The sequence below is a fragment of the Tiliqua scincoides genome, chromosome 4 (assembly GCF_035046505.1).
Source record: "Tiliqua scincoides isolate rTilSci1 chromosome 4, rTilSci1.hap2, whole genome shotgun sequence".
Taxonomy (NCBI): Eukaryota; Metazoa; Chordata; class Lepidosauria; order Squamata; family Scincidae; genus Tiliqua; species Tiliqua scincoides.
Window position 1 is genome coordinate 219,708,969 of NC_089824.1, and position 25,919 is coordinate 219,734,887.

At 48.1% G+C, this 25,919-nt stretch overlaps 1 protein-coding gene across 1 annotated transcript in view; it reads left to right on the forward strand.

Moving 5' to 3' along the window:
* SAMD10 (sterile alpha motif domain containing 10) overlaps positions 1-14,638 on the forward strand; it is a 50,460-nt gene extending 35,822 nt beyond the window's left edge. Inside the window, exons 3-5 of the mRNA XM_066626049.1 lie at positions 9,331-9,499; positions 12,564-12,704; positions 13,966-14,638. Of these exons, the coding sequence (XP_066482146.1) occupies positions 9,331-9,499; positions 12,564-12,704; positions 13,966-14,036 (381 nt within the window). The 3' untranslated portion in view covers positions 14,037-14,638. The remainder of the gene's footprint in view (positions 1-9,330; positions 9,500-12,563; positions 12,705-13,965) is intronic.
* Positions 14,639-25,919: the final 11,281 nt, after the last annotated feature.

Consider the following 25,919-nt stretch of genomic DNA (forward strand, 5'->3'; position numbering starts at 1 on the left):
CCATTCAAGGAAGCCTTTTTGCATTGACTAATCTGTCGAGAAAGACCTGCAGATTGCAGAAGACACTGCACCTGAGAACATTGTCCACATTCCATTTCAGATATTTTCACCCAGTAGCACATCAAGGGCAGGGAGACGGTCCACCCTGCGTGTCAGATCCTCCTGGAGTGTCAGATGTGCCACTGGGCAGCTGGTAGACCTGGCCTCCACTAGAGGGTTTCAAGGTGGAGGCCAGGTCTACCTGTGGATTTGAGTGGCCTACCAGGTGTCAACTGTACACCATTGTCTTCACCACAGGTGTGTCCTGGGATGCACCTGTGGCTGCACATTGCAAAGGACTGTTGGTCACAGTGGGTGAAAACAGCTTGCCTACCATCACAGACTGTCTCATGGAGAGACACTAATCATCTAAAAGTTCTCCTTAGTGTTCCCCAGGCAGCTGTTTGAAGACCATGTGTGTAGCCTTTAGAAGCCACAGATGACTTCTGGGAGTTTGATGCCATTGTGATCAAGTTCAGTTGAGAATGCCTTCTTGGGCCACTTGCAGTGATATTTACTCCCACTTGACCAGCCCCACTTATTAAATGACATGCAGGTTCCTGGCACACACAGATTCTGTCCCTCTCCTCTTGTCTCCTGCTTTCCTTATAAATATCTCTCACTGTGCGGGGGGGGGGGGGTGTCATCTGAACCACTTCCCTGTGTGTGCTGCTAAACCTATTTTAGACGTAGGTCTAACAGTGCGTGTAAGTGAGCAGTTAACATAAGAACATAAGAACAGCACCACTGGATCAGGCCATAGGCCCATCTAGTCCAGCTTCCTGTATCTCACAGCGGCCCACCAAATGCCCCAGGGAGCACACCAGATAACAAGAGACCTCATCCTGCTGCCCTCCCTTGCATCTGGCATTCTGACATAACCCATTTCTAAAATCAGGAGGTTGCGCATACACATCGTGGCTTGTAACCCATAATGGATTTTTCCTCCAGAAACTTGTCCACTCCCCTTTTAAAGGTGTCCAGGCTAGATGCCATCACCACATCCTGTGGCAAGGAGTTCCACAGACCAACCACACGCTGAGTAAAGAAATATTTTCTTTTGTCTGTTCTAACTCTCCCAACACTCAATTTTAGTGGATGTCCCCTGGTTCTGGTGTTATGTGAGAGTGTAAAGAGCATCTCCCTATCCACTCTGTCCATCCCCTGCATAATTTTGTATGTCTCAATCATGTCCCCCCTCAGACGCCTCTTTTCTAGGCTGAAGAGGCCCAAACGCCGTAGCCTTTCCTCATAAGGAAGGTGCCCCAGCCCCGTAATCATCTTAGTCGCTCTCTTTTGCACCTTTTCCATTTCCACTATGTCCTTTTTGTGATGCGGTGACCAGAACTGGACACAATACTCCAGGTGTGGCCTTACCATAGATTTGTACAACGGCATTATAATACTAGCCGTTTTGTTCTCAATACCCTTCCTAATGATCCCAAGCATAGAATTGGCCTTCTTCACTGCCGCTGCACATTGGGTCGACACTTTCATCGACCTGTCCACCACCACCCCAAGATCTCTCTCCTGATCTGTCACAGACAGCTCAGAACCCATCAGCCTATAGCTAAAGTTTTGATTTTTTGCCCCAATGTGCATGACTTTACACTTACTGACATTGAAGCGCATCTGCCATTTTGCTGCCCATTCTGCCAGTCTGGAGAGATCCTTCTGGAGCTCCTCACAATCACTTCTGGTCTTCACCACTCGGAAAAGTTTGGTGTCGTCCGCAAACGTAGCCACCTCACTGCTCACCCCTGTCTCCAGGTCATTTATGAAGAGGTTGAAAAGCACCGGTCCCAGGACAGATCCTTGGGGCACACCGCTTTTCACCTCTCTCCATTGTGAAAATTGCCCTTTGACACCCACTCTCTGCTTCCTGGCCTCCAACCAGTTCTCGATCCATCCTGTCCTCTAATTCCCTGACTGGAGTTTTTTCAGTAGCCTTTGGTGAGGGACCGTGTCAAACGCCTTCTGAAAGTCCAGATATATAATGTCCACGGGTTCTCCCGCATCCACATGCCTGTTGACCTTTTCAAAGAATCCTATAAGGTTCATGAGGCAAGACTTACCCTTACAGAAGCCATGCTGATTCTCCCTCAGCAAGGCCTGTTCGTTCAGACAAACTGCCCTCACATGTGATGAGGAAGATTGATGGGGGAGGTTGGGGGGGCAAGGGGAGGAGCCATAACATGTGCACATGCATCATTTAATACATGGGGCTGTTACAATAGGATAAATATAATCCAAACCAGCTCCTTGACTGTACCACCAAAGGCACAGCATGATGCATTCTTGGTTGCTGTGCTCCTTCCCCCTAGAGATTTGTCAAAATTCAAACCTTTTCATTTTCTGGCAGTGCTGTAAAAGCCTTCGTGTTGGAACATGAAATGGTTGGAGGAACTTAAAAGCTGCTGCTAGCCCTAGGGAGGAGGGGTGGTAAGAAAATTAAATAAACAGCATAATGAGCAATGCGCGTAGCTTTGTGTTTTTAGCTTACCTGAGCAGCCAGAGGTTTAGGACAGCCTTCAGCAGGTGAGTTTTGGGTGTGAGAAAGTCCCGGAGGGTGATGGAAACATTCTGATTTACAGAGGTGTCACTTGGGTCGAATGCAGAGGTACAGGAGGAAGCACACAGCCCTTGAGGGATAAGCAAGCAGCCTGGCGCACACCCTGAAAAACAGTTATGCCTTTTAAGCATTACTGGTTAGCACTCTAGGGGATTTTCCTGTGAGCATTTAAGGAGATCCATGAATAGTAGCATAGCTTACAGGGGGAGGCGCAGTGAGTATTGCAGGCACCACAGCACATCGTGTAAGTGGCCTGTGTAGGCAGTCGGAGCTATTCTGGGCTGTGCCTGCAATACATACCAAGCCTCCCTGTAGCTACGCTATTGTCCATAGTTGGCCAGTGCTCTCATCCAGGGTAGGGGATTCCACTCGAGATGGGTTCTCAGTTTGAGAGTCCAATATGTATCCCCCCTTTGCTTGTTCCCCCTCATCCCTTAGGCGAATAGTACTGGTCCCAAAGCAGCTTCTGCACCTTAGAATCCAATGATTTGCTTCTTTCTACCTGTTCCCAAAAACAGACCAGGTAAAACCACATTCTGTAACACACCTGTAGATCAATCGTGGTTTCTGCACATGGTTTTTCTGCATGAGTCCAGTGGCCTTTGCACAGGACCAAATGTGTTGAGTGCATTTCCACCCTTGTTACAATTTTGAACTACAGTTGGTGAGTCTCCCACCATCATGTCTCTGAGTTCAGGATCAGAGCCCTTTGATCCTTTAGCTCAAGGGCACCACTTTGGGCCCCATGTTCACTTGCCACTGAGTGGCTTTTGGCACCTCCTAGGGACAAGCCATTAAGCAATTCTGCAGTCACGGAAGATCTTGACATTCCTGTTACACTAATTACTGCTGCTCCTTAATTAGGCATGCTTAATTAGCTAATGTTCACACACAGGGAAATTGGCTCCGGTGTGATGCAGCTTAAGCTCCACCGATCGTTGCCTCCTTGCTCTGCACCAAACCCAGAGTTACCCCAAGGATCAGTTTTGTATCCATCATCCCTTTCCTCATCTGAAAGGCTCAACCTATTCATCAGCCTCTGCCAGGAGTTTCAACCCTCACTGGCTACCTTTGCCTTCCCTCTGGCCTGGTCCTCAAGGGATCTTTGACTGTTACCATTCTAGGGCCTTAGTCCAACATGAGAAGAGGCAGAACCTGGCTGGGTCAAACCACCACATAGCCAATCTGCTGCAGCAGCTGTAGAACACATCTGAAAAGTGCTTTCTGTCCCCTGCACCTGCCATTCAGAAGTACGTACACAGAGAGGTTCCATTTAGTAAACAACCAGGATAAATTCACCCTCCATGCATTTTTCTGATCTTTCAAAAGAGCCACCTAAGTGAGTGCCCATGAGTCCCCGTCCCCTTTGATGAGTCTTGTGCACGAGTCTTAATGGGCGGCCTTCAGGACTCACCCAGAGCACGTTCAGGACTCGATTTGACTTGAGTCAGTCTTTTTAATACTCACGTCAGGTTGGACAGTGAGTATCACTGAACACAGTGAGCCTTGCTTCCAAGAAGACTTCCATTGCATGGAAGTGAGAAGAAAAAGCCATCTTTTTGCACGCTCTGTTGGTGTTAGATTCCTGGTGGCCTGTCTGCCCATACAAGACAGCACTGGATATAGCAGTAATTCAGTGATGAACAAGTATGTGTGAACCAGGAATGAGGGGATATACATGTCTACCTGAATGGCCTTCCAGCATGTTTCATATTCCAGCATTAATGCTGATTTAAGTCCATTGGTTGGCAACCTTCAGTCTCGAAAGACTATGGTATAAGCCTACAGCACCCGGTGTTCCCAGGTGGTCTCCCATCCAAGTACTAACCAGGCTTGACTCTGCTTAGCTTCCAAGATCAGACGAGATCAGGCATGTGCAGGGTAACCATTATTCCACTGACATCATCCATGTTGATACCAGAGGTTTCCTCAACAAGGAGCAGGGCTTTTTCTCTGGTGGCCCTTTTCTTTGGAACTCTCCCCCACTGGAGGTTTGGCACACATGGCCTTTTCTCTTTTTGCAGTAAAATGAAAACTTCCATTCTCCTCTGTGCTTTCAGCAAGTCATTTAATTTTTGGCATATTCTTTGGTTGTGTTGCTGATTTTGATTGCCCTGAGGTTGCTGCTTATTTTGCCATTAAGGGTTCAGATTAATGTTTTAGAAAGAAATTGTTTTGATTGTGAATAGTTTTAATTTTCTTTGATGGTAAAGCACCTTAAGAGCCATGACGCCCACAAGGTACATGATTAATGTTATAGTCAATAAATACGTGCATAAATGTGTTGAGGATTTGGAATACAAAGTCATACGGAGTATGTGATGTAGCCATCAAGAGTGTCTCTGGGAATATGCAAGGTGCCTTTCCCTCACCCCTGGTAACGGCAGTCAGTCTTCACCTGCCTGAAGCTGCAAAGATGGCCTTTCAAGTCCTCAAAGACAGCTTCAGAGTTTAGCCTCACTGATGCGAAAGGATTGTTTAAATGTTTGGGCATGCCTCCACTCGTGACCCTAATTAATGGACCCAGCTTGACGGGGTGCTTCATGTTCACCCTGGCAGAGGTAATTGCTAGAATGAGCTCCTTCCCCTGGCACTCCATTAGCACTCCTACAGTGTCTGCGCCCCTCCGGCTGGCACCATTAGCCAGTGCTGAGCAAACTCATTGCTTGTGCAAGCAAGCTCCCATACAAGGAAGAGACTCCCCTGCCTAATTGGAAGGGAATGGTAACAGGTAGAAGACGCGAAGGTGTCATCAAAGTGTCCCTTTTTAATGAAGGACCTGCTAGTGCCAGATCAGCTCCCAGGCTTCTCTACATGGACTTCATTTCCCTTACTGTTACCTTGTGATCATGCTTGCAGAAGTAAGCCAGGTCCAGGTTTCTCTCTCTCTCTCTCTCTCTCTCTCTCTCTCTCTCTCTCTCACACACACACACACACACACACACACACACACACACACACCCCTTTTCCTCTAGAGACAGAAAAGTATCTCAGAGGGAGGCTATTTGAGAATAGCCCACAGGATCCCCTCCCCACCCACCATTCTTCCACTCAAATCTGCAGCCTTCTGCAGTTGCTGATCAGAAGGAAACATGGGGAGGTTGCGATATGCATCTACCATGTAAGGTCTTGGTTAGACCGACAGAGGCTTCATATGCAGTGAAAGGCGCCAAGCAGACAAGCAGGAGAAAGAAGCAAAACATACAGTGTCAGCTGTTACTAATTGGTCCCGTTTTGCAGGTTGGGGTTGAAGGTGGATCCCAGCTGGAAACCACTGGGCTGTACTACGATTAACAAAATTGTTTCATTCAGGGAGGTGGACCCCTTTAGTTATCAATCATGCAGGGAAGTGCCAATTTGCAGTGATCTCTGACTGGTGCTGGTGCTTCCTCTGCTGGGTGTGATAAAGCTGTTGGCATGACTCTGAAGCCATACTAGCAGCCCAGTCCTCTACATGCTTACTCAGTAGTAAGTCCCACTATGTTCAATGGAACTTATTCCCAGGTACTTGTATATTAGCATCATTTCTCAAACTGTGGATCATGATCCACCGGTGAGTTGCAATCCAGTATGTGGTGGGCCATAATGCAATGCTCAGATTTGCCCTAAAGCAAATTCCCGGAAGTCCCCGGAAATTGCTTGTGGGTCTTGCTGGCCTGCTGCAGGCCTCCATTGGCCTCTGCGGACTACAGAATGCCTCCCAGACATGTTAAAAAGTAAATTCCAGTTTGTGGAAGCTACTTCTGGTTTGTTTCTGTGACTTACTGTCACATCCAAGTGGCGTTCTGAGTGCTGCACAGAGCCCAGTGGAGGCTTGCAGTGGGCTGGCACAACTCGGAAGCAGCCTCCAGGGGCTCCAGGTAAGACTTTTGGGGGCAGGTGAGCATTGCATCACAACCCACTGTGGAGCACAAGGTGGGTCACAGTGCTCAAAAGTCTGAGAATCACTGGTGTATAGGACTGCAGCCTAATAGCCTTTTGCTTTGAGTACCAGATAATCAAGATTTCCCCCCAAGTGCTCATGTGCTTGCAAAGGAGCTGAGCTCTGTTGCAACCCATTCTACTCTGATGTCGCAAACTCAGTTTCTTGGATTGCTTAATTCTCAGCAAAGTGGCTCAGTTAAAGTGAAACAGACCACAACAAAGAAAAAGTATTCTGGAATATCTGATTTCAAACTACAAGGGAAGAAGATAAGTCTTAAAGATGGAAAAGTAGCTGGTTGTTGGATCTGGCCTTCAGCTGGCCAGAGCTGCTGGGAAGGACAGACTGCAAAGAGAGATCTGAGAAGACGAGTGTTAGCAATCTGCCTCTGTGAGCATATGCTCCATGCTTGTGCAGGATGGTGGGTGTTTATGTGCCAAGCGCTCCTCTTCACCAAAGTTCCCCTTCATGAGATAGGGTGTACTTTGTGCTCTGAGAGTGTGGGTGCCAGAACAGGGCTTATATGGTGGGGTGGGTGTGAATTGATTGGCTGGCAGAGTACACTGTATCTTATGCTCCATGGTGCAGGGGTGGGGGTTTGGGAGGTTGGAAAGTGTTGAGCATTTTTGTGCTCATAGCATGCGCATGGCCCCCTGTGGGACTCTTCTACACATGGTCTGTGACTGGCATAGAGGTTTTCTGCAGAAAGGGGTGTTTCTGCCCTGTTGTGTGGGGATAGGGTTTGGCACTGCTGCACCTGTGGCACTCTGTCTGTGTCATGCCCACAACACACCCATGAGACAGTCCCAAGACATAAGAAACCCCCAAGGAAAGCCCCCAGAACCAATGGCGTTATGCTGGCAGCCGGTTTGCATCAAGTTTGTGTCAGCGCAGGGTTTCAGGCACATTATGCTGGCCTCAAGTTAGTGTCCATCAGCAGTAGCTGCTGTCCGCTGGCAAAGCTCTTATTGCGCTGGTGGGTCATGTTTTGCACCAGAAACAGTGTTTCTTGAGCCATTTGCACACATCCTGCTGTGTCCACAGTACCATCAACTATGGATAGAATTGGGCTACAAGGCAGAAACCTCTTGACTAGCCTCTTGCAGAGGTCCCAGCACACCTCCCCCCATGAACATATAAGGCTGTCTTATCCTGATTTAAGTTCATCTCGCCCAGTAAACTAATTGGTAGAGGCTCTTCTGGCAGTGGCATAGCTAATCCCTCTGGCACCTGGGGCCACCCCTGAAAGTGCCTGACCCAGTTGGTCACTCAGAGTGGCTGGCAACCACGCCAGGTGCCTGCAAGTGGGGTGTAGGAGAATGTACTGTGGCAATGACCCTCACTCCCCCATTCAGGCCCACAGCTGGCTTCATCCTTGTCCTTATCCTCCTCCCCCTCCTAGCTGCCACTGAGAGCAGAGTTGAGGGGTCCTTTGACACCCCTTAGGGTGTGATACCCGGGGCCCTGTATCCCCAGCCCTTCCTTGGCCATGCCACTGTCTTCAAGATTTCAACGTGGAGGTGCCAGGGACTCTTCCACCCCTACTGTGTCCAGCCCAGTGCATCCCACAAAGAGCAAGCAGATGCGTTGCAAAGAGCTGACTACAGTGCAGATACCTTCAGCTGATTCTAATAAGACAACCATGCAGGCAGCCGCACAGTTCATCTGTGCACAACACACCCAAGAAACCCCAGAGGAAAGCCCCCAGAACCAACAGTGTGCTTTTAAATCGAGGTGCAGTTCCAAGCCTTGCAGCATCCTGTAGTTGGGAGCAATGTTTGTGCCCTGGAACTGCATAAGGGGAGAGAAACCTCTTTCTGGCCCCTCCAGACCACTTTACTGGGGTGCCACAATGGAACTCTGCAGAACAAAAGGCTTTGGAGTAGAAGTGGGTGATGAGACTGATGGTGGGGGGAGAGGAGGAAGGGAGGCAAGGAGATGAAGGAGCTTTCTGGCTGGTGCGCTGCCGCCTTGAGCATTCCTGGTAATTGGATTCTTAAGTGGCAAAGCCGCGGACGGCTGGGACGGATGCATGGAACGGTTCCCTGCGATGCCACGGACACTTTGTTGTGAGGTGGAAGGATATGCCGAGTGACAGCTGGGGCCGAGCAGCGATGCGGCACCGACTTCATAATAATGGAAAGGGGGAGATTTAAAAGCGCAGAGGGCTCCCGTGGGAGAATAAGGAAAAGAAGCGCCAGCGATAAAAGAAGAAACAGGCCAACTCAGGAGTTTGTCGTAGGAAGGCAGGCCGCCTTCAGTCCTCATGGCAGGCAGTTCTTTGCTCATGGGCCCGTTGCCATTCACCTGTGGTCTTCTAGTGATTCAAGAGAGTCTTTAAATTAACCCATCTCCCTATGGAGGTTTCCTTCAGAGGAAAGCAGAACAGCAGGACATACTCACTCATGTGTTTCCTGCAGGATGGGCAATGTACCAGCAGGACCTTCCACCTTTCCCCAGCTGTAGGTGTGCTGGGGAGGTGAGAAAAACAGAGGCAGAGCCCTGCTGAATCAGACTAGAGATCCCTGTGGACACCCAGGTCCTCACCAGGGATAACCAGGTGCCTCTGAGAAGCTCCCAGAAGGAAGTTGTCCTTTTTACATGATTTACGTTGAACTGGCCTTGTGAATGCTTCATCAGATGATTCTTATCCTGTGGGTCTCGCCAGAGTTTATATTTCTCAGGAACTGTAATTTGTGCACAAACTGAATCATTCACAAGAACCGGGACACCAGGAATCCCTGGAACTGTTGGCTTGGGACCACTAATACTCTCATTCTCTTTCCATCTTCTCTAGGGACGGAACTACGACCACTACGGCATCTACCACACTAGCCCGACGCTAGGCAGCCTTACCAAGCCGGTGGTACTGTGGACACAGCAGGACGTTTGCAAATGGCTCAAGAAACACTGTCCACACAATTATCTCATCTACGTGGAGGCCTTTTCGCATCATGCTATCACAGGTACCAGCTTCACGGGTGCTACATGGGAAGAGGGTGGTCAACGCACAATGATGTAACTTTATTGATGGATGCAGCAGTGTTGGGATGAATGTCTATGGCCCAATGGAGTAGGATGGAATAAAAAGAGACTTTCCCCATGCGCCAGACTTTTATTGTGGGATATGAGTGCAAAGAAAGTGCATCTAGTCCTTTCAGATATGCGTATGCGATGATGGTCCTGCCAAACTCACCGAGCGAGCTTTTTTTCCTCCTTGAGCCAGCTAATTGTGCCATGCTTTTGGTAGCCAGCTGCCTTCTTCCTGCTTTCCCCAGCTCCGCAAGGCATTCTGGGGTGCTGCAGGGCTGCCACAAGACATTCTGGAGTGTGACCTGGTAGCCATTAGTGGTTGTCCAGGTGACAACAGTTGTGCCTAATGATGGGGCTTACAGAGCAGAACCCTGTTGTTACCCAGCACATCCCTAGTTGGTATCCCTATGCCACATTTCAAGCATTGCAGCCCATCAGCAGTTCCTTCAACAGTGCTGTGGAGTAGGCCATCCCAATAATTTCTGCAGCACCGTCATCAATCAGCCGCTCCCAAGGCACTGGTCGCTGGCAGCCCTCCCTCTTGTCCTTGATTCATTTTGCCTGGAGAGGTGCTGCTCTCCCCTTCCCTTCTCACAGATTTCTTGCCAAGCAGAGAGATTTGTGCCTTGACACATTCCCCATATGTAGGTACCTGGTACAGCCTTTCAGGCTGACATGCTTTGTGGGTTGCAAGTCTGTCTTAAAATAGTAAATCCAGGGTGGCTGGATCTGAAGAACAAAGGAATTTTTGCAGAAGAACATCAGGACAAACGAGGAATGAAGTTGCTAGATTAATATTTTACACACCTCATGGATAAACTCCTGACTGCTGCCAAAGTAAGTATCTGAAAAACATCACATCGTAGACACTGCCAGATGTATCTGGAATAGGAATGGGTACATGGGGGGGGGAGTGAAGAGATCAGATGCCTGTTTCCTCCCTCACATTTAAACACACACACACCGATACCTCTCTTAGCTGTCTAGGGGGGAAACTTTTGCAAGGCAGAGATGCAGAAGGAGATGAGAAACATAAAGGTTTGCTGGAGCTGGGAAAGGCTGTAATCCACTGCCTCGTATGCCCTGAAGGGCTGGTAAAACACTAATGGAACAGCTCAGTCTTCCCTGTGTTGGAAATAAAGGAAGCATTAATGATTGTACCTCCAGGAGCTGGGGATAGAGCAGGTTATAAAAGGCATCTTCTAATAGCCTCCAGATAAGAGAAGGAAAGATTACTGATGGGGAAACGAATGCATTCCAGTAGGGGTGCACTGATTTGCCAGCATTCCTCCAGTGGCAGGAGGAATATTTAGTACAAAGTATGTCCTGATGCAAGAGGTGGGTTGGAGAAGCAGAAAGCCCTGGCCTGCAGAAACAAAGACATTTCATGACTGAAATTGGTGGGTAGGTTTCTTTTGCAGTGACACCAGAGGATGGAGAAGGCCAGGAGATCCCTGCTCACTTTGATTGGCTGGAAGGGTAACTGTTGAGTAGGGCAGAAGTTTCAGAGTGTTTACACACAGAGACCCCAGTTTTATGAGAAAGGCAAAGGAGGTTGAGTTTGATGGACTGGCTCCTCTTGCACAAACTTCCCCAGGCATTAAGATTGGCTGTGGACACTTCATTCTGGGTCTTCCCTACACTATCTGGGCCAATAGTATAGGAATATACTTGGTCGAGCCTCAGCTTTGCATGAAGAAGATCCCAGGGAAAGATCCCCTATGGGGCTACGTGAATCTGATACACATCCGATTCAAGTAGCACACACAGCCACATGGGATACATATATGAGAAACTCGTGTGGAGATCTGAGGTCTGGGAGTGGGAGGTTAGGATACGTCATGCACTGCTGCCATGGTCCCAACCCCCTTCCAGGCCTGATCCTCCCCCTGTTCCCCCTTTCCCCCCTCCCCACACCACCTCCAGAACACCCCTCTCCACCCCCGAAACGCCCTCCCACCGTCCTCTACCACGCCCTGCACCACCAGGTTCTGCACTCACCTGTGCCGGCCTGAGCCGGTGCCAGCAGGCCGACACACATCATTGTGCTAGTGTCCCTGGCTCATGAGTCAGCGCAGATGTGCTGACTGATGTGCAAATGGCACATTTGTGACACTCCTGAGCCAGTGCAGGGGCCTGCAGCGGCTGAACGACCAATTTGGATTGCACTGCCCGTTGGTTAACACGCCTGATAGGTTCGAAACCTAAAAGTTAGCATATCCCTATTCTTATTTAATGTTTATCTCAATGCTGCAAAAAAGCTTCCTTGCTGTTTTCTGCATATCAAGATGCCAGTAAAAGAGAGTTGCCAACTTTTCAATTATTCATTCATTCATTCATTCCACCTTTATTGGCATAAACAATCCAACAAGAGAACAAAATTAAAACATTCAAGGTGGCCACCAATCATTGATCAGGCAAAGAAATACAGAGGAATTTATGCCTCGACAGTGCCTTAAATAAATATTTTGCTACATTTGATGAGCGGCACTCATTTCTCCCATCCAACAAGTACCGGACCAAGTCTGTATCTGAACCATGAAAGCTTTCCAGGAATGGATATAGAAATTGATGGCGTAAATCAATATAGTGGGTACAATACAAAAGTACATGGGTCAAGGACTCTTTAGAGGTCAGGTCGCAGGAACATGACTGGGGACTCTCCAGTGGTCTATTAAATCTTGCTCTTAGTACATTTGTAGGTAAGATATTAAACCTACCCAACTTTTCAATTAACTAGTTTAACAACAGTTTCATGTGCAGACATTAGCAGGCGATGCTGTTCCCTTCGTTCTGTGGAGCTTGACCTTCTGGTTTTCTGGGATGTGATGCAGTGCCTTCCACCACCACTTCCACCCCATGAACGCATTTTCACGCGCACACACACACAATGCATTCCCACATGTAGAAAAGTAGTGTGGCAGACAGAACTGGACTAGGTTGGAGCCCTTTTCCTTGACCCCTGCTTTTCCTGCTGAGTCGTTTGCTGTCTGGCAGGTCGGGCACTGTTACGGCTGAATGCAGAGAAGCTGCAGCGCATGGGGATCACCCTGGAATCTCAGCGGCAGGAAGTCCTCCAGCAGGTGCTGCAGCTACAAGTGCGGGAAGAGGTCCGCAATTTGCAACTCCTCAGTCAAGGTAGGTGGCATGTCTGAGAGACACTTCTGCTGCGGCATTCCAGGACAAAATGGTGGGGGTTGACTTATGAGGGGTGATGTGCAGAAGTTCAGGTGTTGAGGACAGAAAGTTGGGTTGTTCCTTCTGGCTTGGCGAGGCCTCCTTTTCCTTCCAATTGCTGCACAACTGGTGGAAATGATGCAACTTTTTCTAAAGATGCAACGTTTTCTGGGCAGGAAAGTACTTAATCGGTTGAATTTATCTTTCTGCTGTTAAAGGTAGAGGAATTCTGACAGTCCTCTGTCTGGGCTTACAGTGGTGCCCTGGGAGTCAGCAAGCTGGTGGGATGAAGCTGTCAGATTCTGCATTTCAGCTGCATTTAATTGGATGTGGTGTGTGCACAAATGGAAACCTGCAAAAATGGTGATGTCTGAAGCAGGTGGAAGAAGCTTTCCAGTTGCCTTTCTTCGTTTGCCTCTCTTTCATTTGACTCCTGCACTGCCTTCTCTCCACCCCTTGGTTCCTCTCCCCCTTTGTCTCCTTCATCTTTCTTTCCCCATTCAGGTGAACCTTTGAGGCTGCTGTAGTGTCAGCTTGACTGACCAGCAGCTGCTCCAGTGTGGGAGTTCTCCTCATCATCTGCTGGGATCTTTCTCACTCACAGTTATCAGGGACTGAGCCCCCTGTTCCAAGCCTGTGTTTGTGCATGGGGCAAGATTTAACCAGACACAGAGAAACGATGTTTGGGCCTTGGGCATGATCGAAAATCTTGCTGGATGCCAGTAGCATAGCCACGGGAGTGGTGGTAAGTATTGCGGGTGCCACAATGCGCTGTGTAAGTGGCTCCTCCCACTTGCTGCCCAGAGTGGCTCCGGCGGAAGGTGGGAGGGGCCGCTTACACAGCACATTGTGGCGCCCCCAATACTTACCATTCTGCTACTCTGTGGCTGTGCTACTACTGCTGTGCAGCCCCCATCTTCCTCAGCCGCTTCCGTACTTACTCCCTTTTCTGTTTCTTCCTTGCCTCCCCTCCCTTTCCAGCCTCTTTTGGACACGCCTCCTAACCCCTCCATCTGTCTGACAGCAGACTGGCGCAGCACTGTGAACTGGGACGCTTCTGGGATGATGGATTGTGTGGACGGCAGGTCTGGACACCTTGGATCACGTGTTTGGGCATAGAAAGAGATAAATTCCAGACTGGCTGCAGGGGTGCTTTGGTGGGTTCACTTTCTTCCTCCCCCCGCCCCCAGTTCCTCTTTTTAATGCCTCATTTTCCATACAGAGACCAGCTGTTCCCTGCAGCAGAACTGGCTACGAATTCACGCCACGCAAGGCAGCAGCCAGCAGGATTAATGGACCTCAGTCTTGGTGGATCAAGTCAAGGTGTGAAACTCTTCCGTGGACAAAACTGCAGGCAGGCAAAAGAGACCTCAGATGCGTTCTCCTGGGAGGCAGAGAAGATTTCCAAACCAGGGGAGTTTCCAGATGCCTCAGTGCTCCTTGTACAAGTGTATCTGATCTCACGTGGATGGTCTTGCTCATTTTCATGGACTGATGTGGCCCAGTGGCTGAGAGGCTGTGCTGTTCGTCAGGAAGTCTCTGGTTTGAATCTTGCCTTTGCTAGGCAGCCTTAGGCAAGGAGACCCCTGACTCAGTTTTCCCCATCTGGGTCTAAAAATTACTGAACTAATTTACAGAGTTGAGGTAAGGATTACAACAAGCTGTGAAGCACTTTGAACTATACAAAGCATGATATAAATGCAAAGGGTGATTATTGTTATTACATGAGAGTCAAAACTATTCCTTTGACGGCAAATGCAACATTTGGTAAGGTTTTTTGAAATCTGAATCCAAACTGTGAATTTTTTTTTAAAGACGATTTTAGGGGTGAGACTAAATATTATAATTAATATATTAATAGTAAATTTGCATTAGTTCAAGCTTTGAAAGTGGTCACTTTTTCAGAAGACATGGAGCATTTGTGGGGATTGGTGCTGGGGGATGAACTGCCTCGAGGACAGTAGATTAGATTCCTAGTGTTGGCTGCTGGTGACAATATTTAGACAATGTCCTAGTTACAGAAACACCTCTAGAATCACCTATGAGAAACGTACATTTCCAGGGACTATATATTGAATGTAATGGATGCTTCTCACATTCCATGATGCTTCACGTAGTTTGATGAATTTTTTAAAAATCCATTATAAGAAAAACAAATACAATTTCCAAAGTGGTCATGCCACCTCCACATCTGTTACTGGATCTTCTTTCCCCTCCACAACCACTGGCCCAGTATAGATGTCTAACAGCCCAGTCCTATCGTTTTCCCTGCTACAGCATGCAGCTGTGCCAAAACAGACTGCACTGCATGCTATGGTGGGGGGGGGGCTGATTGGGACACCAGAGAGGGGAAAGGGAAAATATTTTAGCCCCTCAACTGCCAGGGGATCTCCTGAGTCAGCTCTTTAGCTGGCACAAGTCCGAGAAAACAGAGAGGGCATGTCAGCTTGCTCCAGAGCAGGTAGGCTTTCAGAACACCATAACCATTGACTGCCACCAGAACACTATTTCTGGTGTTGAAGCTGCATGTTGGGATTGGGTCGTAAGAATGATACTTACCATTGATAGAAGTAATTCGTGTACATTTTTGCAGTGTTTGGGTGATACGCAGGTCCAATTTCCTTTTGGAAATTGTTGTTCCGTTGATACGGACAGTTATCCCACACCTGTCCAATTCCCTACTGTTGACTTTCCCTGAAGGGGGAAAAATGTTTGGCAACTGGATATGCAGACATGTGAACAAGCCAGATGTGAAATTAGGCGTATAAACGCACATCCCATCTGCACGTTCCGCTGAAAGTAATGGGAAGCTTCACTGAGGGCGCATCCAATAGATAACCCGCTGGTAGCAAAGCTATCTGAGATACGCCACAGAGTTTCCATAGATATCTGAGCAAAACAGAAAACGGCCAAAATAAAGGGAGAATCCTGAAAAGAAGATCAATGGTTTGCAGGGCAGTTGCACTGAGTGCCTCAAACTGGGGGCTTCACAATGACTGCGTTACATCAACTCTGAGCAGAGAAGGAATTGGGACCCCTTTTCTCACACCACCACCCAGGCTCTTCGCTGTAACATTTGTCCCAGACTGCGAATCTTGGCACTGCTTGCAACCCTGAAATCAGAATGACATCCTGTCACTTTAAGTCATTTAACAGCCCAATCCTAAGCTGCCCCAGGACAGGCAGACCGCTGCATCCAAGCAGGATTGGGGTTGAAAGTTACTTCCCAGGGCAAGGGGAATCACTTCCCCTTACCCCAGGTGAAGCCACCGCAGTCCCAATGGGGCTACTTGGATCTGCGCCACCTCAAGAAGTAGTGCAAATCCGAACATTCTGGGACTGCCCCAGGCCGCCGGGAACTGTCAGTCCTTTTCCCACCCACCCCAGGATTGCCTGCTGCCCACTCTCCCCCCGCCCTGAAAAGCCTCCCTCCCACTTCCTCTCCACGCCCCCCCCCAGGCCACTGAGTCGGCCAAGCCGACTAGAGTATAAGTGGCAAGAAAGTGTCACACTATTTGATATCTAGTCCTCCATTTCACAGGAGTGCTTAAAATTGTAACAAACATGTCAGACATCTCTCTCCAAGTTCTCCAGGGCCTGGGGAGCCAGGAGTCACCAGAGCTCTGTTCTGACGTCTTTGAAACCAACCCTAGTTTGTCTCCACGCTCTGCCCCACCCAAAATGGCAGGAAGGATATGCAAAGCAATTCTAGGACTGTCCTATGGGGTCACTCTCTTCTGCAGCTCACCTATACGTAACACCCCCCCACCCAAGTTGGGGTGGGGGTTCTCTTTGGAACCTCCAGAGAGGAACTTTCCCCATAAGCCATTTCTGCAGGCATATATGAGTGTCCATTTTTTCCGTGGTTGGTTTTGTTTTGCTGGTATGGCATGCACCCCCTTCTTTACCCCTTCTCTGCCCCTTGCCCTTGGTTTGCCTGAGGGCAAATTGTTGTGGAAAGATGTGAAAAATACAGTTCTCCAAAGCAAATGACAGTTCAATGACACTTAAATTAGCTTGCACAAGAGGCAATACCTTTGCAATCTTTTCATTTTTTGTGGTCTATGGGAAGAGTTCTGGGTGGATCTGTAGTTCCTGAAAGCCACACCCAGCTGGCCACCAGACATGTCTCCTGTACCAGGCCTATTGCAATGAAGAGGGCTGTGTCTGCCTGGCAAATGCACCTCCACAGAATTAAGGCAAGCTGCTAAAATTCAGAACATATGCAAGTGTGGTTGGCAGGTTGATACTTGCCCAGCATGTAGTTCACTGATGAAAAACATGCCTGCACAGTGTAGTGATGACCTCTGGCTAAAAAAACAAATTCATGGAGACGAGGTCTAGTACATGATTGTAGCAGCTACATGAAACCTCTGTAACCAGAGACAGTATACCTGTGTGTACTACATGCTGGGGAATACACCACAGAGAAGGGCTCCTGCCTTCGTGCCTGGCTTATGTGCTACCCAGTGAATCTGGCTGGCCTCGAACAGAGGTAGGATACTGGACTAGAGGGAGCTGCAGTCCTACCCACCCAGCAGGGCAGTTGTTTCTGCAGAAAAGGCTGAGTTGTGTACACTGCTGTGCATAATTTAATGTCAAATCTGGCACAGGACTTGATAGGGGTTGGGGATATGAATATGTAGATGAGCCATGCTTTCTGTCACGAGGCGTTGCACTTGAGGGCCTCAGAGATCATGGAGCTGGCTTAGGGGAGCAAGCCACAGGATTTGGAGGTGTTTTCTGGCTCAGAGCTGCCCCCTGCTCTCATCTCACACACAGCAAAGCTGCAGCTTTCCCCAAGGCCCCCATCCTAACCTGTGAAGCAATGCTTTTGATGAGCTGTCCAGCAATTCTTGTTGAGCAAGTTCATCCCTGGGACTGGTGGTCAGTAATAAGAATCCTTCTCAAGTGCCCAAAGTCATTTTCCTGAGTATTCTTCCCCATCCTTCTAAACAAACTTCTGCCTATAAAGGCAACAAGGCCCCTGTACAGGCTGAAACAGCACCTCTTTGGAACTGCTGGTGTTAATCAGCCTTGCCACGCAGACCTGCAGCTGCAAGAATTAGCTTTTGGGTTGTCCTTGAAACTTCCAGAATCAATAATACTTTATTAAAATGCTGCTCTGATGTGACAAGATATCGTAAGGAGGAGGCTCATTACTGGTTGTTACTAGTTACATTTCGATCCTACTTTTCCTCCAAGGACTCATGCTGGCATAGATCATTAGAAAAGGTATTGAGAACAAAACAGCTAATATTATAATGCCGTTGTACAAATTGATGGTAAGGCCACACCTTGAGTATTGTGTCCAGTTCTGGTTGTGTCTCAAAAAGGACATAGTGGAAATGGAAAAGGTGCAAAAGAGAGTGACTAAGATGATTACGGGGCTGGGGCACCTTCCTTATGAGGAAAGGCTACAGCGTTTGGGCCTCTTCAGCCAAGAAAAGAGACACTTGAGGGGGGACATGATTGAGACATACAAAATCATGCAGGGGATGGACGGAGTGGATAGAGAGATGCTCTTTACACTCTCATATAACACCAGAACCAGGGGACATCCACTAAAATTGAGTGTTGGGAGGGTTAGGACAGACAAAAGAAAATATTTCTTTACTCAGTGTGTGATCAGTCTGTGGAACTCCTTGCCGCAGGATGTGGTGACAGCATCTGACCTGGATGCCTTTAAAAGGGGATTGGACAAGTTTCTGGAGGAAAAATCCATTATGGGGTACAAGCCATGATGTGTATGTGCAACCTCCTGATTTTAGAAATGGGCTATGTCAGATGCAAGGGAGGGCACCAGGATGAGGTCTCTTGTTATCTGGTGTGCTCCCTGGGGCATTTGGTGGGCCGCTGTGAGATACAGGAAGCTGGACTAGATGGGCCTATGGCATGATCCAGTGGGGCTGTTCTTATGTTCTTAAAAGAGCCTCTCACTTTTCACTCCATCATCACAACAGCCCTGTAAGGTAGGGTAGGCCAAGAAAAAGCAAAGGGGCCAAGGTGACTAAAGGCCCAGTCCTATCCAACTTTCCACTGATGCAGCCACAATGTACTCCAAGATAAGGGAACAAATGTTTCCTTACATTGAGGAGACCTCCATAACTGTCCCCACACCAGAGGAAGCAGCACGTGACCCATTAGCATGGCTGCATCAGCCCTGGAAAGTTGGATATGGTTGGGTCCTAAGGTTACTTCCAGGCTGAGTAGGGATTGGAACCTGAGTTTCCCTCCTGCTGGTCCAGCAATTGCTGTGCTGCGCTGGCTGTTGCTCTGAGATCCTGAAATCTCTGGGTAAATTAGAACTTTGCTTGGGCTGCCGACTCATTCTTGTGTCCTGGGTCTCTGAGAGTCTTCTGAAGTGTTAAGGAAATGCATTCCACAAAACATCAACTCCCAGGCCTTCACAATTGTTACAGCCCATCACTCTTCTGGGTGCCTGAAGCCACCACCCCCAGAAGTGTAGCTAGAGGGGGGCAGCACGGTAAGTACAGCAGGTGCTGCAGCATGTCATGTAAATGGGCCCTCTCCCTTGGCCTCAGAGCCACAGCACTGAGCCCAGCAAAGACTGAGCACCCAGAAGGCAGGGAACGTTACAGGCCCGTGCTGGAAAACAACAGCAGTGGAGTGCGGTGGACTGGAGATGGCAGGTGGAGATGGTTCTGCTTGAGCCTTTGGGAGCTTATGCTGTCCTGGCAGTGGGCATTTTCTTCTATAGCAGAAAGTCAAGGGGAGTCTCAGGTGCCTCCAGAGTGGGGGCTACACCTCTCTGCCCTGGTTTTTATTCAAGATGCAGTTGTGCCATGGGGGAGGGGCGTGCCTAGCAGCTGGCTTCACAGTACCCACCCTGCATGGGCCTTGATTGCTATGGCAGTGGCGTCGCTAGGAGGGTGTGGGAGTGCGGGCCACACTGGATGTGGGTCTGACACCACTACTAGCCAAAATGTTTTAAATCTTGGTATTTTTGAATAATGTCATCGTGTTGTATATCATTTGATGTGTAATTTCATGCAAAATGCAGTGAAACAAACCATGTTGAAGTCTCTCTATCTATCAAGCATTACAGCCAAAAAACCAGCAGGGACCATGGTGGGTCACCATGCCCACAGACCCAGGGCGTTGCCCCACCTGCTGCATTGGAGGAGGTCCATCATGGGGATGATGCACTGGCCTCCCGCTCTGGGTGAGGCAAACCCTGGTGACACCACTGTGCTATCCATGGGTAGGCTTGCCTTATGCAGAAGAAGCCAATCTCTGGCACATGCAGTCTGAAATCGTGAGCATGTCTCCGCCCTAGAGCAGGTCTGCAAGAAGAGCAGAGATGCACGTCTACATCCATGATCTCTGCTCCGGACCACTAATCATGATTCCCGTTGGCCCAAGACTGATTATACACAGGACATCATGCAATAACGAGTGTGTGTGTGTGTGTGTGTGTGTGTGTGTGTGTGTGTGTGTGTGTGTGTGTGTGTGTGTGGTTTTTTCCCCTTGAATGTATTTATTGTGTCTCAGAGAATTGGATTTAATATGAGGTACCTCTGGGCACATCCGCACTACAAACTTAAACTGGTTCTATGTTCATTTCCTCTTCCCAGGAAAGCTTGGGAATTGTGGTTCTCAGAGACTGCAATTCTTTACGCACTAAGTAGGGAGCCAGTCCCATTAAAAGAAATGAGACCTACTTCCAAGTAGACATACATAAGATTGCACTGTACATGGCAGGTTTCTGCCTGATCATTCCTAGCATTCTCACTAAATTACATTTCCCAGGATTCCAGTATAAGTTTGTAGTTCGGATCGGGCCTCCGAATTGTCCTCCTTTCTGTACTGTATGTGATCTTACTTGTGTGTATGTTCAATGTCATGTTGGGGTGGGAGGGAGGAGCGTTGGGGCAAGAAGGGGGGAGTCTCTGTCCGCTTTTTGTTTTGGAGGGGATGGGGGGATTGGGAACTTAGGTAACCAGAACAACAAATCTGTTGGGGGTTTTTGTTTGGTTTTTGTACTTCACACAAAGATCAGAATTAAAAGAAAAAAGTTCTTTAAAATAAAGCTTTTAAAAAAGGATGGACTGGTTAATTATGTCTCCCTGGATGGTTTGGCTGCTACACTGTGGCTTGTGTAGGGCTATCCTTGAAGGCTGTTTGGGCACTTGCCTGCTGACTAGCACCTCATGTGCTCTGAGATTCGACCCTGAAGCTAAGCAAAGGCCCCAACCTTCCACATGGTTGGAGAGAGGTTTCCATTAGCATGGACTACATGCCTTGTTTGCCGAGTATCACCTCTGGTTAAACAGATTGTGTATATTTTCAGACAATACAAAACCTGTGACACTTGTGTACTGGAGACAGGATGCAGGATGAATGTACACAGGATGAATTGAAGTCAAAGAGTATGAAAAAGTAACCAAGTGCAAAGATCTTCCGATTGAGGTGGAGTGACTCTGGCAAAGAAAGGAGAAGAGTGCTTTAGGTGACCTACTCAAAAAACTGGAGGAAACACCCGCACACCTTGGGAGTGAATGAAAGTGAAAAAGCAACTCTGTTGGAAACTGCACACTTTTTACACAAATACCTCTAAATACGCACGCCTACAAAACTGAGGGTCAGAAAAGTTTTTCCCAAACTTTATGGTGGTTTGATGTGAATTTGGGGTGCCAATTCCAAAAATGGCATCCGTTTTGCCCTATCACCTCTAGTTTTGGAAATATAGTATAGCCTCATTAGCGAAGCTGCTAATGAGGAAGCTGCTTGAACCGTTGGCCTGTGATATCGTGGGAAGGATATTTAGAAAACACCAACCACCATCAGGTGGGCTGTGACTAACCATAATAATAGTAAGTCATGACAGAGCACAATCCTATTTAGAGCACAATCTACTCAGATTTAAGCCCCATTGTCTTCAATGGGGCTTAACTCTCAGGAAAGCATGTATAGGATTGCAGCCTTACTTCATCTTTCAGTCTTCCTCCAAAGAACTCAGGACCCCATATGTAGCTCTTCCTCCCCTTCATTCCCTCACAAAGACCTGTGAGGTGGGTCAAGCTTAGACAGCAACAAGCCCAAAGTTCCAAAGCGAGTTCATGGCTAATAAGTGGGGACATGTGAAACCAACCACCACCACCACCACCACCCCCTGAAAAAACCAATACACGCAGTGAAGAATTGACAAGTAGCAGATGGATTTAAACTAACCAGACCTTTCTTGAGGGGGCAGCATCAAGCTCCCTTTCATCATGTGCCCCTTCTCAGCGGCATAGCTAGAGGGGTTGCAAAGCACTAAGTTTTGCAGGGAGTCTCACCACAGCATGCAAGTGGCCCCTCTCCCTTCCGAGCCATTTGCCTCCATTGTCCTCCCATCACCCGCAATGACTTGAAGGGTAGGGCAAGGGGCCGCTTTGCATCTCCTCTAGCTATGCCCCTTCCCATCCCCATCCTTGGCTCGTTCCAACCTCAGAGACTCGTATTTTTTTCCTTGAATGAAAGGAAACTTCCTGCTCCCTTTTGTAGAAAATTGTTTCACCTTCTTTGTGGAGGAAAGAAAAAGGAAGAAAATACATAAGCTCTCTCTCTCTCTCTCTCTCTCACACACACACACACACACACACACACACACACACACACACAGAGAGAGAGAGAGAGTAACAGCCCACTGAGGATTGTGAAATATGAATTTAATTCTTTGCCTGCCATTTGACCTTTGGCAGAAATGTGCCCACAACCGTCTCCAGAGCCCCAAATGGCAATGACACAGGCTGGGATTGTCTGAGTTGCTTGAGTGTGTCGCTTTTTAAAGCCAACTTTATCTCAGCAGTTGAGCAAAGATCTCAGCAGGAATTCTGTCTCATTTTTCTGTATGTGGCTGTATTAACAGGCCACTATATAGACACAGTCACAGACAAGGTGCAGTTGCCTCTGCATGGCCACTGATATCTCTTTCCTGGGCTTTGATCTGCAACTTGCTACCAGTGCTGGCACAAGGAGCTCTGAACCAAATTATTATTATTATTATTAACAGTATTTATATACCGCTTTTCAACTAAAAGTTCACAAAGTGGTTTACAGAGAAAAATCAAATAACTAAATGGCTCCATTCTCTCCTGCATTACAACCAGTTGCATAGCTACAGCATCTAGCACTGGAAGCAAAAAACTTTGATTTCCCCCCCCCCCAAGCACTTCCAGTTTTAGCAAAAACCAGAATTGCATTTCTAAAGCTTCCAGCAGGCTTTCTGAGGCCTGGGAAGGCAGTGTGCAGCTTCCCCAGGTGTGGCACTTGCGACAATTGCCCCAACCCTCCTTAGCTACGCCACTTACTACAGTCAAGCTGCAGATGATGGAAGCAGCCATATTTGTCTGCATGTCTGCACTGTTCAGATTTCAAATGGGATGGAGCTCTGCTGTTTTTCTAGAGCTGAGCTGAAAGAGACCCCTGACCTCAGGGCCCTGCTCTTGTGCAATGAAAGACTCCCTCTGGAAAACACACACACTTTGGTGACAGCGCAGCAGGGTCCGTTTGCACTTCCAACGCCATACCCAATTGGCTGTGGCATCAAACAAATGGGTGGCACCGGAAAGAAAGGCAAACCTCAAGCAAGTACTCAGCAAAAGTGTGTGCGTTTGCCCAGCATGTTCCAGTCTCTTCAGAGCTGTGTGCCCTCTTGAGATTCTGCATAAACATCAAAAAGTTCTTTTGCACCATTGAAGGTGAGGCTGAAGTGCAGCCAGTACATGCATCAGGCAGGCAGAAAAGGGCCTGCAGAGATGGAGTGTGGGAGACAAGGCAGGGAGGGCTCTGCTGCCCCCACCCGTGTACACCTTTGAATGCATTTGCTGGAAATCTGACAAGGAGCCACATGCAACGCTGGGTTCATAACCGGGCATTCTACTGAGTAACAAACACAGGATGTAAAAACTAATAACCTCATCGTATCAATACCCCCCCCCCCCACACACACACACACCACTGCTTCCTACATGGTCTCCCAGAGGTCTCCTCCAGGCAGTACTGTAGCCAGAGGGGAATCAGTAAGTACTGCAGGTGCTGCAACACGCCATGTAAGCGGCCCCTCCCACGTGCCGTTCTTTGCTTTAACTAATCAAAAATGAGAGGCAATCAAGAAGTGATGAAATGGACTACAGCAGTGGTTCTCACACTTTTAGCACCAGGACCCACTTTTTAGAATGATAATCTGCCAGGACCCACCAGAACTGATGTTATGACCAGAAGTGACATCATCAAGCAGGAAATTTTTTAACAATCCTAGGCTGTAATCCTACCCACACTTACTCAGGAATAAGTCCCATTTACTATCATTGTTTCCCCTGGGGGCTGAGGATAAGAATAAGCCCTCAGTTGGCTGTACTTGTCCTAAGAGGCGACTAAACAGCCACCGGATAGATGGGACTCGTCAGCCTGGGAAGGCAGCTCATCTGAGAGAAGGAAAACTCTGATCCCAAACCTCCACTGCCTTGTGGCTACATCCAGTTAAGGAAAAGGCTTCAGGAGACAACCTTGAGGCAAAATCCAGAGCCGGAGAGGATGGCACAATGAGAGGATGCGGGGACAAAGGAGCGAATAAGCAGCCCATCCTGGGGCATTCCGTGTATAAATGCTTTTATGCGAATGCCCGAAGTCTACGAGCAAAGGTGGGAGAACTGGAATGTCTGGTGACAAGGGAAAATATTGACATAGTGGGCATAACGGAAACCTGGTGGAATGCGGAGAATCAGTGGGATACCGCAATCCCGGGCTATAAACTCTACAGGAGGGACAGGCAGGGGCGTGTTGGAGGTGGGGTGGCCCTTTATGTTAAGGAAGGGATAGAATCCAGCAAAGTAGAGATTGAAGGTGGGTCCGACTCCACCGTAGAATCTCTGTGGGTTAAATTACCAGGCTTGTGCAGCGATGTAATACTGGGGGTGTGCTATCGTCCTCCAGACCAGAAATCTGATGGGGACCTTGAAATGAGGAAACAGATCAGGGAGGTGACAAGGAGGGACAGGGTTGTAATCATGGGGGACTTCAATTATCCTCATATTGACTGGGTCAATTTGTGTTCTGGTCACGATAAGGAAACCGGATTTCTTGACGTGCTAAATGACTGTGGCTTAGATCAGCTAGTCACGGAGCCCACCAGAGGACAGGTGACTCTGGATTTAATTTTGTGCAGTACGCAGGACCTGGTTATGTTACGTGAAAATCCCTTTTTCCCTTACAAGTTGTGTTTTTATATCTAGTTATGTATTTTGGACTATACAGACTAAGCAAGCAGGCCACTCCTCCCCCAGCACATGTTTCTAAGGGGCCATGGCCAAGCTACAAACACATGAATTACACAAACTCCCAATTCCTTGCAGGTCAATGTATAACCTAATCACTGTGTCTCCTGATTATGCAAAACAAGCATGCACCTATGGAGGAGGAAGTCTATTGTTCTTTTGTTGTAGCTTTAACACTCTTAAGCACCTTATGCAAATTGCCTCCCTCCCCCAGAGCCAAGCTTTTGCTGATAACTGAGTTCTGGACCCTTCCACCTTTTCTTTACATACTCCACGTGTACCATTGTGTGTTACTGAGCATGCCCACAGCTCTGGGATACTTCCGGTCAGTTTAGATCAACTTCCAGGGCAAAAGACAACTTATAAGAGAGAACTCAGAGCACATGCTCTCTCTCTGACTGCCCACCGGCCGGAGTGGCCAGACTCTTCCTCCAACTCCCCCCCCCCCCGACAGGTAAATATATCATTGCGTCTAAACTCCCCCCCCTTCTTCCCTACCTATTCCTCCCTGCTCCCCCATCTTTAGTCAGCAACTGGGTTTAGCAGATTAAGGAACCCCTATAATACCTCCCTACTTTCTGTCCATTTCTGATTCTTTTTCGGATGCACCCCAAAATACATAGCACACGCATCCACCACTAGTTAGGTACACCAGACCAGTACTAGAAATCTATACTTATCGATTCTCTATGTGTATTATGTTTTACCTTTGTGTATTTTTGCAATAAAAATATAATCCTTTGATTGAAAGTTACCTTCCTGCCAATCTCCACATTAAGCTAAACAAGGGATTTTTGCTCTACGCTGTCTTGTATCCAGCCTATGGTCCCAAAAGTTTCCAGAAGGCTAATATAAATAATTCCCCTAAACAAAACAGCCTTTTTGGTAACATTAT